The sequence below is a fragment of the Capra hircus genome, chromosome 15, assembly GCF_001704415.2.
Source record: "Capra hircus breed San Clemente chromosome 15, ASM170441v1, whole genome shotgun sequence".
NCBI classification, from domain to species: domain Eukaryota; kingdom Metazoa; phylum Chordata; class Mammalia; order Artiodactyla; family Bovidae; genus Capra; species Capra hircus.
Genome location: NC_030822.1, coordinates 48,539,997 through 48,555,749, shown reverse-complemented (window position 1 = coordinate 48,555,749; position 15,753 = coordinate 48,539,997). Strand labels below are relative to the sequence as shown.

At 48.6% G+C, this 15,753-nt stretch overlaps 1 protein-coding gene across 2 annotated transcripts in view; it reads right to left on the bottom strand.

Moving 5' to 3' along the window:
* The window catches only part of CLMP (CXADR like membrane protein), a 105,389-nt gene extending 90,047 nt beyond the window's left edge, over positions 1–15,342 (bottom strand). The window contains exon 1 of one of the 2 annotated variants that reach the window (XM_018059635.1): positions 14,970–15,342. Coding sequence is in view for 1 of the 2 variants with exons in the window: in XM_018059636.1 (XP_017915125.1) it covers positions 14,970–14,997 (28 nt within the window). In the remaining variant the exon portion in view is untranslated. The remainder of the gene's footprint in view (positions 1–14,969) is intronic. The other variant, XM_018059636.1, reaches the window with a different exon arrangement.

The following is a 15,753-nucleotide window of genomic DNA, read 5'->3' as shown; positions in this document are numbered from 1 at the left end:
TGGCCATGAACTGGTTGCATGATCTAAGGAAAACCACCTGACCTTTCTAAGCCTCAGTTTCTCTCCCTCCATCTCTCCCTTCCTTCCTGAAAGGTGTTTTCCATGGACAAGCAGCACTAGCTGGAAACTTGTTGGAGACATGGAATCTCAGGTCCCCATCCCAGACCTGCTAAATCAGATCTTGGATTTTAACAAGATCCCCAGGTGATTCATAAGCACCTTAATGTCTGAGAAGCACTGGCTTAGGTGATTGAACAGTATATGAACTTACGGCACCAGCTCTGCAGTCAGACTGCCTGGGTTCAAACCCAGGCTTCATGGCTCAGAAGCTGTGTAACGTTCAGCAAGGACTTCACCTCTATAATGATCCATGCCCTCCTCTGTAAAAGGGATCCTAATAGTATCTACATAGTAGAGTTGTCATGAGGATTAAATGATTAATGAAATAATATATACAAAGAGCTCTGTACAGACAAGGGCTCGTTACATATGTTTTTTCATTTATAAAATGTCTCAGTCGCTATGCATGCCATAGAGGGTAAAAAGCAGGCGTGTTTATTCATCTCTTTCCTGAGCATCTACTTCTGTGTAGATGAACTGTGGGGATCCAGAAGTTGGTATACAAAGTCCAAGACTCTTGTGGAAACAGACAAGAGACAAGGGGTTGAACAGCAGTAAAAGGAAGACTTCAGATGTGGTAAATGTTAGGAAGAAAATATAGCAAAGGAGTATGTCAAGGCTGTATATTGTCACCCTGCTTATTTAACTTATATGCAGAGTACATTGTGAGAAATACTGGGCTGGAAGAAGCACAAGCTGGAATCAAGATTGCCGGGAGAAATATCAATAACCTCAGATATGCAGATGATACCACCCTTATGTCAGAAACGGAAGAAGAACTAAAAAGCCTCTTGATGAAAGTGAAAGAGGAGAGTGAAAAAGTTGGCCTAAAGCTCAACATTCAGAAAACGAAGATCATGGCATCTGGTCCCATCACTTCATGGCAAATAGATGGGGAAACAGTGGGAAAAGTGTCAAACTTTATTTTTCTGGGCTCCAAAATCACTGCAGATGGTGACTGCAGCCATGAAATTAAAAGACGCTTACTCCTTGGAAGAAAAGTTATGACTAACCTAGATAGCATATTCAAAAGCAGAGACATTACTTTGCCAACAAAGATCCGTCTAGTCAAGGCTATGGTTTTTCCAGTGGTCATGTATGGATGTGAGAGTTGGACTGTGAAGAAAGCTGAGGCCAAAGAATTGATGCTTTTGCACTGTGGTGTTGTAGAAGACTCTTGAGAGTCCCATGGACAGCAAGGAGATCCAACCAGTCCATCCAAAAGGAGATCAGTCCTGGGTGTTCATTGGAAGGACTGATGCTGAGGCTGAAACTCCAGTACTTTGGTCACCTCATGCTAAGTGTTGACTCATTGGAAAAGACCCTGATGCTGGGAGGGAGTGGGGACAGGAGGAGAAGGGGACTACAGAGGATGAGATGGCTAGATGGCATCACCGACTCGATGCACATGAGTTTGGGTGAACTCCGGGAGTTGGTGATGAACAGGGGGACCTGGCATGCTGCGATTCATGGGGTCACAGAGTCGGACATGACTGAGTGACTGAACTGAACTGAATGTGATGTGACCAGACTGAGGCTGGGTGGAGCTCAGGAAGAGTCTTATGGAGGTAATGTTTGTTAGTGAAAATTGTAAGGTGAGAGGAGCCTTAAAGACCAGGGAAAGAGTGCACCAGGTGAGGGAGAGACATGTGCAAAGGTCCTGGGACTGAAGCAGCTTCGGCATCTTCAGGGCAGACTGTGTGGGTCTATTCTTGTGCCAGGGAAAGCACTGGGGGCAGAGCTGGGGCCTCGGGGAGCAGGGAGACCTGGGCGGGTGGGGGTGTTGGCACAGGTAAGGCATTAGCTCACACTGTCTGCCTGGGAAGGGCGGCAAGGGATCACTGGGGTCTGCAGTCTCCCACTAAGGAACCCTGCAGAGCCCGCCTGCTGCAGAGCTGGAAGGACCTGGAACTTCTCCCCTCCAACCTCAGCTTGTGCAGAGTAACAACTGAGACCCAGAGAGTGAGATAGATGCCCAGGGTGCTTCTCCACACTGCCTGGGGCAGGTCCCCAAACTGGCCTGAAAGCTCCGAGTATGTGTTATTTCCAGAATGAGGCTGAGTATTCACACACTTCCCCATATGTCCCCGCCGCCCCCTGCACGCCCCAGCTGTGCGTCTCCTCCTGCCTTCTCACCCACCCTCTGACGCAACGTCCTCACCTCACATGACACATGCTCTTGCTCCACCGTTAGCTGAAGAAAGAGCTTACACCTTAATGACTCTCCTTTTCCAAAACCCACATTTCGCTTCCTGTCTCTGCCAAGCATTTTGGCCTTTAACCACATCCTGTCTGACCTTTCTCACCATTTCCTTTTCCCTCTGTCAGTCTGGTCCCCGACTGGAACTCTGATGAGCAAGTAACCCAGGACACAGGAGTTGCTTCATAATGGAAATGTGAATCCTCTGATAAAATCCACCCACAGTCAAGCTCTTGGAGATCCCAGGGAAAACAACACACACAGACAAAACTAGTTACAAAACCACCCTAGGTCAGAGACATCTCTCCCTATTACAAGAAAAGTGATGGTTTGAATTCTCAGTGTCAGGGTGGGATTAAAACCACAGTAGAGGGACCCCCTTGGTGGTCCAGCGGTTTAGAATCCGCCTGCCAGTGCACAGGACGCGGATTCTATCCCTGGTCCAGGAAGATTTCAGATGCCATGAAGCAACTAAGCCCATGGGTCACAACTTCTGAGTCCATGCTCTAGAGTCCATGCTCTGCAGTAAGAAGCCACTGCAATGAGAAGCCCTCGAACCACAACTAGAGTCGCCCCCTGCTCACCACAACTAGAGAAAGCCTGCATGCAGCAATGAAGACCTAGCATAACCAAGAAAAACTTTTTTTTTAATTTAAAATCACAACAGAAATCAGCTTTGTCTGAAGCAGCTCTAAGGGGATGAACACATCCATCTCCAGGCCTGCCTGTCACCCGCTCCTTTGGGCTGCTCTTATTTCAGAGTCCCTGCTGGGCATGTGACTTGGAGCAGAGAGAAAGTAGACAAATGTGGGTTATGCTTCTTTTACTTTGAGGCTGCCCCGCCACCCTAGACACGCAAGTGTCTTTTCCTACCTTGCCTTGTGCCTGTGATTTTCACAAGCGACAGTCAGGTCTAAAAGCAAAAAGACTAACAGAAGATGATACGCCACCATCACTCCGAGGACAGAACACCTGCTTTGACCCAGGTTCACTCTGAGATAAGCCCAGACCTCCAGGAGCTGGTGAAGCATGGAGGAGTTGGCCAGCCACCTCCTCATTGAACACAGGTTCACGATGACTCCTTTTTACATCCCAGTGAAGCGCTTGCCATGAAGGGCTGGGTAACCACCACCAGCTTGCTTGCAAAGCTGGGTCAGGTTCCTGCAGCAAGAAGCAGGCAGGCATCAGACAGGAAATCCTGTAGTTGAGGGGCACTGCTTGCACAGTTTTGCATTGTTCCTTCAACTACTAATCATGGAAGTCTACTCCTTGACAATAATGGGTCTATTAGACGCTCTGTCTTCTCACTTTCCGAGTCCCCAGGGCCCGGGGCGTGGCCCCGCGCACACTGTGGGTAATTTGCTGTCAGCCTGCTCCCGCCTCACTCCAATAAAAGGGAAGGAGATCCGGGAAACTTCAGAACCTTTATATAATCATCATTCCAAGGACAGATGGAAAACCTTAACCAAGACTCACGCCCACCCACACAGCACCAAGACACCCTCCAGCCTCTCACTCCCATGGGGTCAAATTTGGGACCTTGAATGCTTTTCCCCTCAGCCTTTAAACCTACATCTTATGTGTCAATGGGCATCAGCTGAGGTTACAGCAGGTGATGGTGTCAGACCAGGGAACTAAGATGTGTATCTTCCATTCCCCAGTTCGTGCCAAAGGTGCCTGATGTCCCACTCTGGAGCGTCTCAGATGTTTCTGATGTTCTATGGGAACCTTGAAGATTCTGGTTCAGTGGCTGCAGGCGGGACCTGAGATGCTACACTTCCAGCAAGCCCCCTGTGCGACCCCTGCTGCTTGTCTGAGGATCACACCTGAAATGGTGACAGTCTACAGCTTGGGTAACCAACCAAATTTTTTTTTTTTTTTTTTTCAGGATTGTCCTGATTTTAGCACTGAAAATCCTGTATTCCAAATTCTAAGAACCACCCTCTAGTCCTGGGCAAATCAGGACAGTTGGTCACTGTACCTATTAGACAAACCTCAAGTCTTCCCAGGGTAGAGAGCAGTCACAACGGGCAACAATCTTTCAAAGGAAGCCCGTTCACTTCCTGCTCCACGAGCTGGCAATGAGACACCAGAGGTGGGAACGTGTGAGGGGCCCTGCTCAGTGCTGGGGGGTGTTGCCTCCATGGATAGGAGTTCTCATGGTCCCATGCAGGAGGGAGATGAGCAATCATTTGGGAGTTGGAGGACCTGCCTTCTCCTTTTGATTCTGCTAGTAATTAGCTATGTAACATCATGAAAATATCTTAACCTCTCTGATCCTTTTTGATTAAATGGAGACTGACAATACCTGTCTCACAAAGCTGTCAGGAAGATTATATGGGCTAACATACACATAAGCCCTAAGCCTGGAAATAATGTTTTTTTAAATCCCACCAACACATTCTATAATCACTGACTTGTGTTTCCTCTGCTCGCCCTACCTCAGATACCCCAGTGGAGTTAGTGATATGCAGGGTGAATCCACCAGGACAGACGAGAAGGGAGGAAAAGGAAGAGGACCTTTGACTCCATATGACAGGTGACACAGGAAAGATGAGCTTTACAGAGGACACGGCTACTCTTCGTGTGTGTGTGTGTGTGTGTGTGTGTGTGTGTGTGTGCAAGTCTCTCTCTCTGTGTGTCTCTGTCTCTGTGTGTGTCTCTGTCTCTGTGTCTTTGTCCTTCTGTCTCTTTTTTTTCTGTCTCTCGTTTCTTTCTTTGTCTTTCTGGCCTTTCTCTGTTTTTCTGTCTCCCTCTCTTCTTTATCTCTCTCCATCTCTGTCTCCCTCTCATTACCTGCCAGTCCCGACAGCACCCACACTGGGTCCAGAGCAGGAAGGGCAGTGAGGGGAAGGTCGGGCTCAGGTGGCAGGCGTGTGAAGGATGGTCATCTGGATCCCTCGGGGCTTGGGAAGCTGCAGGACTCCAGGAACAGGGAGAAAGAGGTGGTGGAGCAGAGACGGAGGCTGTGAAGAGGGGGTCCCGTTTCTAGCTCTCCTCCTTTGAGGGTGACAGGCCAAGAGGCGGGAGCCCATACTTTGCCATTGGCTGAAGGGCTGGGGGACGGACCTCCAGCCAAGTAAAGCAGATGGAGATCAAGCCTCTGCTGGACACCCAGCCTCTCTACCCACCTGGTCCAGGAATCCATTCTGAGTGGGAATTCTAGGTCTGTGGAAATCTGGGACACCCAGTTTAGCCCTCTTGAAGGGGAGGGAATCACACTCTTTGCTCTCTTTGCTGTTCAGGTCAGTGGAAAAAAACAAGATATTTTCCTTCCCACCTTGAGGTTTTCCTTTCCTCCCAAATTTAAACAGGAAATACAATTCAACATGTGGAGTGTGGGTGTTGAGCTCACTGGATCTAATTTTGGTCAGGACGAAAGTGGAGGATGCGGGGCCCTGCAGCTGCTTCTCAGGCCAGATTCTCAAGGACCAGGTGGTGGCCACTCGGTCCCTGAGTGGGCTCCCATCTGTGTGTCCCCACAGGTGTGTCATCCATCTGTCCTTCCCCTCCCATCTTCCCCAGGTCAGTGCCGAAGCAGGAGGCAAACTCAGATCCAGTCTGCACAGCTTTGCAGCCTAAGTCACTCTCTTCTGACCCAAACAGGGATGATGATAATACCGGCCTCAAGTGTTGCGATGAGGTTACCATAAATTTACTGTATGAAAGTCCCTAGCATGATGCCTACTACATAGCAGGTGCTCAATAAAACACTGCCTGAGAGTGAAAGCAGAAATGAACCAGCTTGTGTTTGCCCAGGCTGGACAGCTCAAGTGGGCATGGGCCTCGGGGAGCTTGTGTCAGGCAGGGCAGGGCCAGCCCCCTGTGATCTGGCTTCAGTGGACAGTAAGCAGAGTGGGCGTTTCTTGCCCAGGACTAAGTAACATAAAAAATTACTCTCCCAGAGCAGTTACAGAAACTGCGGGGCAGACAGAGTCTATGCACCTCCTGGGGTCATGGGGCAGGGTGACATTCCCCAGAGGACAGCTGAGGACTCATCTGCCTGATGGAGGGGCAGCAGTGGTCAGAGCCCTGGAGGCTGGCCTACTGGCCTGGTGTTGGCTGATTTCAAGCAAACCCTCCAATCCCCCTGGGCTGAGCCTCTCCCAGCAGGGACAGTCATTTATTAGCTTATTATGTACTGAGCAGGATGATAAATTTTTTGTATACACTGACTCATTTAATTCTCACAACAGACCTAGGCATTATTAGATGTGATCACTGGTGAGAAAACCAAGGTCAGGAAGGGGTAATGCCCAAGGTTACATGGTCATAGCGAGGCCCAGCCAGGACCCCGGGGCCGGGTGCTCAGAGGCGGCTACCCTGCTGGTCCACATGGCCATCCCTGTGCCTGCCCCAACTCTTCCCTTGAAGAGTGATTGGAAATAATTGGAACTGTCACTGGAAGTAATGAGAAGTGACAGAAGCTGGGTTGGAAGGCTTATTGCTCCGAGTTGGAATGACCCCCACAAACGCAAGCCTAAATTTAAACAATGAATTCACAAAGCAATCTCCCTCTCCAGGACTTGACACCCCCTCACCCCCAACACCCCAACAAGAAAAGTAAGGATATGTCAGGGGCTTAGACCGTTCAATACAAATGGATTTCTTCTGGAACAAAAAATTCCTTCTTGACTTGATCCTATTCGCTTTCCATGCGGACAAATGCTATTAAAACCTCAGGCGAACAGACTATCATTCTTAACTAAGAGATCCAAATTCACCGATGTATTTCTCTCTCTTTTTCTTTTCAACTTCTCATGAGGGACAGGGAACCAGAGGCAGCTATGGAACCGGCAGGCTGTGATGGAGAATGACCCATAACTTTCAATAGGTGAGGACTTTGGGAGATCCAATCCCTCCAGGAAGCACCGGGCTGAATGCCAAGGACACACACCGCTGAATCCATCCCTTCTGATGGCGATGGGGGTGATCCATCAACTCACCAGCTGTCTATTTAGCACCAGCCCCACAAATGTGCAAGTGCTGCTGGCGACCGATGAACACCAGCCACCAGCCTGAAGATCCACGTAGGAACATACAGCCCATCTCATAAGACAGCACAGGCTGGAGTTGCTTCCTCCCTGGGACACCTAGAAACCCTGGTACTTTCCTCAATGACAGCACTTGTTTATGCCAGCCCTCAATGACAGTCTTGTTTATGACTGTGTTGCCCCACTGGGCTGACTTCTTAGATGCTGCATTTTGTATCACTGGCGCCTGGGAGTCTAGCACAGAGCCTAAACTGTAGAAGGAGCACCCTGCCCTGCCTTCTCTAATTGTTTTGTGAATGTGGGTGTGAGAATGAAGTCAAAAATGTTATGGGATACACATAAGAGCTCCTGAAAGCTCCCCAAAGTTGTGGCCACCTTTCCTCTGTGCGATAGAAAGAGCTCAGAGAAGCTGCTCTATAAAGCCAGAAAGGCTAGCTTTTAGCTTTGGCATCCTCTGCTCTTGCTTTTTCTATGCCTTCTTCTTCCGCCTGCACCTCTTTCATCTCTCCTGTTGTAATGGCCTGAACTCTTCAGATCCCCTTGCTGCCTGGCTTCAGAAAAAGCTCCCATATTCCACACCGGAGTCTGACGACGGCTGCCCATGTTCCCATCTCAGTGTGGTCACAAAGGCAGTGGCTTCTCCCCTGCCTTCCGCAAAGACAAAGCAGACCTCAGTCTTATCACCAGCAGACTCTGGCTGGGGCTCCACACCACTGTCACTAGCAAAATCAAGACTGTTTGATTTCAGCCTTCTTCCCCATTCTGGTCTATTCAGTGCCAAAGGAAACAAACTTTTATTTTCCCAGAATCTAGACAGTTAAGAAGCTCAGATAACCAGAATTTTTTTTTTCTTTACTTTTTGGTACAGTCTGCATTCTTCTTTGGGGAAGGGAAACAAAGTCAAAACTGCTCAAAAGAGGAATTTAACTAGAAAAGGCAATATATAGGGCAAGTCATAGCCAAACGCACACCATCAGCACCCAGTCAAAGCACCAACAAGGAGCTTGAGCTCATGCATCCTTCTCAAAAGCACAGTAAGGTCTCCACAACAATGACCTTGAGGACTAGGAGAGTCTTCTGATTCATTAGCGTATGTAACTGCATTCATCGGCAAACGTAATCTTTGTATGTCATATGCAGTAATTCTGGATCATAAACAATAAACATTAACCCAAACATTTCTTAACCATCTGAAGGGAGTACAGGGTAGGGGGTGATAATGTTCTAACTGAACTTTCCACTGTGGGATTTATGGTTTAGAATTCTTTCAATGAAGCCTTACTTCAACCTGACCCTCTCTTCTTGGTAACACAGAAGCCTTGACTTCAGAATAACTATGTGCCTCCTGAAAATTGGAAAGCAAATTGTTGTTGGGATCTAAAATGCTTGCTTGGTGTCTTGGCTCAACTGTTTACTAAGACGGTAATCTTGAGAAACTCACTTTATTTCTCTAGACCTTAGTTTATTTATTTGTGAAGTGGCATAATGATGACATTTACCCTCAACAAGTGATTTGAGAATGAGATAAGGTATGTAAACGGTGGAACTTTGTACAAATGTTAGCAATAAATTCTGCTGTCATAACAATCCCACCCACATAGTCCTCTCTCAGGTACTATGAGGGAGCTAAAAATATACAATTCATATTTCAAAACCCAACCACAATCATGTAAGAATTGAATCGCCAGTCTATGTCTGACGCAGGATACAGCATGCTTGGGGCTGGTGCATGGGGATGACCCACAGAGATGTTATGGGGAGGGAGGTGGGAGGGGGGTTCATGTTTGGGAACACATGTAAGAATTAAAGATTTTAAAATTAAAAAAAAAAAAAAAACCCAACCACAAGTTCAAATCCACGCAGGGAAACCATTAAGCTACATACTTAGTGGGCATACTTTATCATATGTAAATTATGCCTCAATTTTAAAAACTGAAGGAAATGCTTAATCCCTGTAAACAGTTCCATAAACAGACCTGCTACTCAGAAGTCTACCCTGGGTGTCCACACTTTGGGTTGTTTTATAGGTAACTCTGCTCAGGACGAGGCCCTTTGATGAGTATTTCAGGTACTAGACTTCCAGGGCTGAGGTCTGTGGCCATCTACCCTGACCTTGAATGATGTTGCCTGGCTAACAGCGCCCCAGGGCAGACCCAGGGTGGAGTTACAACTGCTCTGTTCACATCAGGCAGCCAGCCCTTCTGGATTCATAATCATATGCTACCGATTCCCATGAGTGGGCAATGCCTGAAAAAAAAAAGAAATCAAACAATCATGGTAGCTAACACCCATGTGTTCTGACCACAGCCATGTCTGGACCAGCTGACAAATTCTCAGAATTATAAAACAAACCAGAGAATGTTAGTGGTATAAGGAAACTTAGAGATAACCTGAGTCTAGTAACCTCATTTCACAGGGAAACAAACTGAGGCTCAGAATGGTAATGACTTGCCCAGCATAACCCAGCGAAACCATGAAGCTGCAGCTAGAGCTGTTGATTTCCTGCTTGGTTCCTTGAAGGCACACCTACATCTTTAGGCCTTCAGGTATAATCCCTCTTCCCCCAAATACACCAGACATTATATAAGGCACTGCAGAAGTTTCCAAGATTTCCAGTTAAGATGGTTAAATTGAAATGCTATGACATCTGCCCTATTCTTCAGGCAATTTCTCAACATAAAAACCAAATGGCAATTATTCAGCGCTTAGCTCATTTAAATGGAGCATCTGAGGAGCAACTGTGATCTTGGATCTCAACTAATGAGCTAAAGTGGAGAGAGAGATTTTCTACCTCGAGAATGTGTGCTAGGATAGATTATGGAGTTAGGGGGTCTTGTCTTGGCCCTTCCATTAAGCTATTTGTTTAAGTTTAGCCATATCTCTCTGAACTTTGATTCTTTCTTCATCACAAAAGAAGGGGTGGGTTTAGATCAAGGATTTAGTTGGGTTCCAAGGAATGATATTAGGAGGTCACTGAAACCCTAGAAGTTGCAGGAAAATTTGATGTGTGAATGTCTTTTTCTAAGAAGTGGATTCAGGGTTTTCATTGGATTCTCAGAGGGGCCTGGAATTCAAAATTTTAAGAACCACTGTACTGATTTAGATAGTGTCTTATCTTTTCCCCATGTCTGATAATCTTTGACTCTACCTTTTAAAAATGTCTGTCTAATTCATCATTAGTTATATTTATGAAATATACTCATGCATACTTTGCCCAGTTGAGCACAAGACAAAAATTGAATGAGACAAGATATGAGCCTACGGGGACCATATCTTTATTATGGCCATCACCATTAATGTGGGAAGATGAGGGAAGGACATGGAAGCCTACTGAGACCGATCATCAAGCCATGGGCCAGCAGGCTGTTCAAGCATTCCTCAAACTCATTTTCTCAGAAGCAAAGCTCCTTCCCCATCCTGGCAAAAGTTTCAATGAAGTCTATTGTTAATCTGGTGCTAACAGGATTTCTGTGGTGGTCCAGTGGTTAAGAATCCACCTGCCAATCCAGGGGACACGGGTATGATCCCTGCTCTAATGATTCTACATGCTGCGGGGCAATTAAGCCCATGAGCCACAGCTACTGAGCCCGAGTGCTCTACAGCCCGTGTTCCACAACAAGAGAAGCCACTGAAAAGAGAAGTCCAAGCACCACAACTAGAGGAAGGCTACTCACAGTAACAAAGACCCAGTGCAGCCAAAAATTAATTAGTTAATGAGTAGTAGGAGAAAAAAAAATTTTAAGTCTATTAAAAAAATCTGGTACTATCGCTACAACCAATTTGTATAACAGATGTATCGTCTGGTCCCTGTCCATGTAATGTTCTATGTATAATTTTTGTACATAATTAAAACAAAACAGTACAGGTTGTATTTGCATTAATGGACAAGGAAGCACAAAAGCAAACAGTTAAAACTAGGCTCCTCACAGTTGTGTTGTTCCACAAAGAGTAATCATATTCCAAAGCTTTCACTTCTCTTGATCCTAAGTGTTTCAAATGTTTCAAAAATCCAACCATTCTAACAGGTAGTTCCCACTCTTTCAGTTTATGCAAGGTACTGAAAGTGATACCCAGATGAATGAGGCATGGAGCTTACACTCTAAGCATTCAGGTCACTATAATACAAAGCAGCACAACAGAAAGGCTGTTGAGATTCAAGGAAGGAAAGAAAGTATATTCTGTTGGCAAAATCATGGATGGGTATATGGAGGAAGTGGCATTTGAGGTGAGACTTAAATGGTGAACAGGATTTTGATCTGAAGTCAACAATCTGTAGGGGTGGAGAGTAAGAGGGCATTTTTGGTGGAGGAATTATAAACAAAAGCAGAGAACCAGAAAGAAGCATGTGGCATAATGTGAATATAGGAAGTATTCCAGGCTTATTGAAGAGTTAGGTGTGTGTGTGGTGGAGGGGGAGTGAGTTGTGAATGATACTGTGTAATATCTTTAACATTTGTACTTGACATTACAGGCAACCTGGAGACTACTCCAGGTTTATGGAAGAGCAGTATGAGATCAAGGAATCAGAGAAATTTTGAATTTAAAATCCCCCCACCCTCATTCTACAGTCAAGGGAGTCAGAACAAGAACCCAGAAAGCTTGCCAGATTCCTAATCCAAATTCTTTGCCTTATAACAGCTGTTTCATGAGATTACTGGGGTAGCAGTGTGTAGGATGAAGAAGAGAGAGCTCAAGCAGGAGGCCATGTGGCTGCTATTACAGAAGTCTAGGAAGAAGTTCAGATGGGATAATGAGATGAGCAACAGGGGAGAGGGAAGGGTGGTGGGCAGAGGAGGGGCTGGGACAGCCCACAAAGTCCCCCCTCTTTCTCCTCCATGGAGATCAGAGCACTTCTTGCTCATTCACATCAGAGAGGTGGGACATTTGATTTCACTCACTGGTGGGTCTAGAAAGGAAGGAGTCATTAGGTCCATGCTAGTTCAGATTATGAATGCTTAGCCCTTCGGACTCCCCTTCAATACTGAACTTTCTCCGGAAAAGAGGCCAGAAGTCACACTAGCAGTGGCCAGAAGCCACCCCGGAACTGCTCCTTTCAGGGACCAGAGATGATTTTAGGATTCAGTCAACTCTGAGGGCTTTCCTTCTGTTTTTTGCTCGAGCGCCCACCCAGACATCCCTCAGCTTTGCAATGTTGTGTTGATTTCTGCCGACATGAATCAGCCATAAGTATACATACGTCCCCTCCCTCTTGAGCCTCCCTCCCACCACCCCCCACCATACCACCCCTCTAGGCTGTCCTTCTGTGACTTCATACTTGAATAAAATTTTGAGATCTGGGATGTCATGAGTCTGTGCACTTCTGACAAAGGCGTAGATATGGCAAAAGCTCAATAGTAGGTGATCATCCTCTCAGGTGACCAGTAGATGATCATCCGGTTATGCACAATTCTAAGTCAGCAGCCCACTTGCTCTCTTCTACATGGCCTTTGGTATATAAAGACCGAACCCCCATCCTCCCAAGAAAAGACATCATGAAGAGAGACAACTTCTATGAGAAAGAGCATCAACCCAACAGATGATATTCTCACCAGAGGAATGATTACACACAGTAGGCACTCAATAAAAAAGGGCCAGGGAATCAACATTATCTTTTGATCCATGACTTAAGTCTGTCTTCTCCTTCTCATGATACCAAGAGGCAGACCATCATCAAAGCCAGCTGATTTCAACTGACCATGTGAGCCAAAGTCACTTTCCATCAGAAACTGTGCCCAAAGCAGGCTGGAGTAGAGCAGGGGCTCAAATATCCTTGTTTTATTTCCCTTCCCCAGGCTCCTCCCATGGGCAGGATCACACTGACATATCCTGCTCCATGAAAAGGGCTGAACAGGATCTCACTGAAGAAAACATCTTTAAGAGTCCTTCTGTGGAGCTGGAAGGCTGTATTCATGGCAGGTTAGTGAGCAAACAACCTACGTTCAAATCCCGTCTCTGCTAATCAGGAGCTTACAGCTTTGAGTGTTATTATATTTGACCTCTTTACATCTTGTTTTCTTCATCTTTAAAATGGGGATCATAATAGTGGGTGGCCAATAAGGTTGGTGTGAAGAATAAATAAGTTAACAAGATGGCCCATGTAACATGTTCAGCATAATGAGTACTCAGTGAATTTCAGCTGTTTTGAATAAGACTGCTCTGACGTTTGGGCCTAGTGACTGCTGGTGATTGGTGGCTTAGGGGTAGAGGCCATTAAAGGTGACGAAGGTGCCATCCAGACATGCCAGCTGTGCCCAGGAATGATATTGCAATACTTGGCTGGTCTTTAAGAGATGAGAAAAATCATGGCTCCTTACATGCCCTACTTGAGCAATAGTTCAGGTTGATCCACCTCTTTTATTCTCTTTACCTGGGTGATAGGTTATTGTTGGCCTGAGGCTGGCCTAGCCAGTTTGTAAGGTTTCAGAAAGAGAGAGCCTTAGACATCTATTTCAGAGGTTAGTGCCTCTTCACTTTGGTTTGGGGAGGTTTTCTATCCATTAGGCCCCAAGCAAACTCCTGGTGTTTAAGGCTGTCAGAGACAGAAGGGACTTAGGAACTGTCTGGTTTGCTTGTTTTGGAGCTAAGGGAATCTAAGGCCTGGGTAGTGGGTACGCGGTCCGAGGTCAACCAGGTGGTCAGTTCAAAACCGGGGGGCGTTCTCCCCTGGCCTAGTGTCCAGGGCAGCACCCATGCTCCACACCTGCTGGCTCTTTGATCTCTGGCTCACTTTTGCTCCTGGGTCAGCTGTAGCCCACTCTTCCTGGTGCCTGTGGTGACTTTTCTTCAGCTCCCCAGCCACTTTCCCTGACCCAGTGCATCCCATTGTCAGCTCTTACCCATACATCCTTGATGGGCACACTGTCAACTCTTGCCCATACATCCTTGATGGGCACTGTCCTGCAGACCCTCCTGCTTCCTGCCCGGGGTGAGTCTGTGCCTTAGGGCCTCCCAGGCCTCAGGGGTCCTGCCTGGGTGACACCTGAAAGGGGCACGCAGGCAGCACTTCTCTGCTTCCCTCTCTACCCTCCTGTGCTCCATTCTTCTTGCTCGGCCTCCCTGTCTTGTTCTGCCGCACTATCCTCCTTTTTTCTCCTGCTCCCAGCCCTTTCCCTACCCCTCTCTTCTTCCCAGGTTCTCCGCACCTTCCTGATCCTCCTGGTGCTCGGCCCTTTCCCCTCTCCGGCTATCCTCTCCCCACCTCCTCCCCTACGCCCTTTTCGTCTACCCTCCAACACATCTGTTTCTAATCTGCGCCCTCCAGGCGCCTGCTTGAAACGAAAAAGCTCCCCCCACCCTCAGGAACCTGGCACAAAACATTCCTGAATAAACCTTCCTTCCCCTAATTCTCCACTTTCCCCAGATACCCCTGAAACTAAATACCGCCCGCCAAAGGACCCTCCACACCGAGCGGTTGGCGGCCCAGCTCCACCGGGAAACCCTCCACCCCAAAGCACGCTCCAGGCCCAGATGTTCGATGGCGGACCGGGCGGCCCTCCGCTGCCAGATGTGCTCGGAGTGGCCCGGGAGGCAGGCAGACGGAGGCAGGCTCACTCTGGGGCCGCGGGGACGAACGTTCGGAGCCCGCGTCGCCGCCTGGGTGCGGGACAGTGTGTTCCCCGGGGCCACTCGCCCTCCCGTCCTCCCCAGGCACTCACCTAGCCCCAGCAGGACAAGGAGGGTCATCCCGATGCCCGGGCGCGGGCTCCTCCCCGCTCAGCAGCTGCCTGGCTCCGGTGGCGGCGGGGCGCAGCACAGAGCAGCCGACGGACCTCTGGCGAGCTGGGCGCGGCGACTCGGGGTGCGCGCGGGGCGGCTGCAGCCATGTGCCGGCGCGGGAACGGCCCCACGCCCCGCGCCCGGCTCCGGGGTCCCCGCGCCCCGCGCTGAGGGGCTCCCAGTGCTCGCCCCACCAGCTTGCACCCGGACGGGAGCGGGGACCCGGGTCAGCGAGGAAAAGACGAGACGGAAAAACGCTACCGCTTCATGGAACACTTTTCCCTGTTTGGAAAGAAAAAGGAGTGAAGAAAGAGAGAGGGGGAAAAAAAAAAAAAAAAGAGTGAGCTGGAACCACATGGTTGCCTCCCACCGGCAGCCCCTCCCTCCCTCGCTCGCTCGCTCGCTCGCTGCTCCCTCCCTCCCAGCGCTCCGGGCGCGCGGGGCGCCCGCCCGGCAGCCGCGGGGGTCGGCGGGGGTCGGCCCGGGGCGGGGCGCTCTGTTGGCGGCCGCGGGGAGGAGAGGGCGTGCGGCCGCGCGGGGGCCGGTGTGGGATCGACCCTGTAGGAGAGAACCGGGGACACTTGGGCCACGAGCGAGGATGAGGCCTTGTCAGTCTCCTCGGTCTCCGTCCTCACTTCGTCCTCATCTCTCCACTTCTCTCGCGCATCCTTTTCTCGCTCACACACACTCTGGCTTCCGCACAAGTCTGCGCTGTCTCGGCTT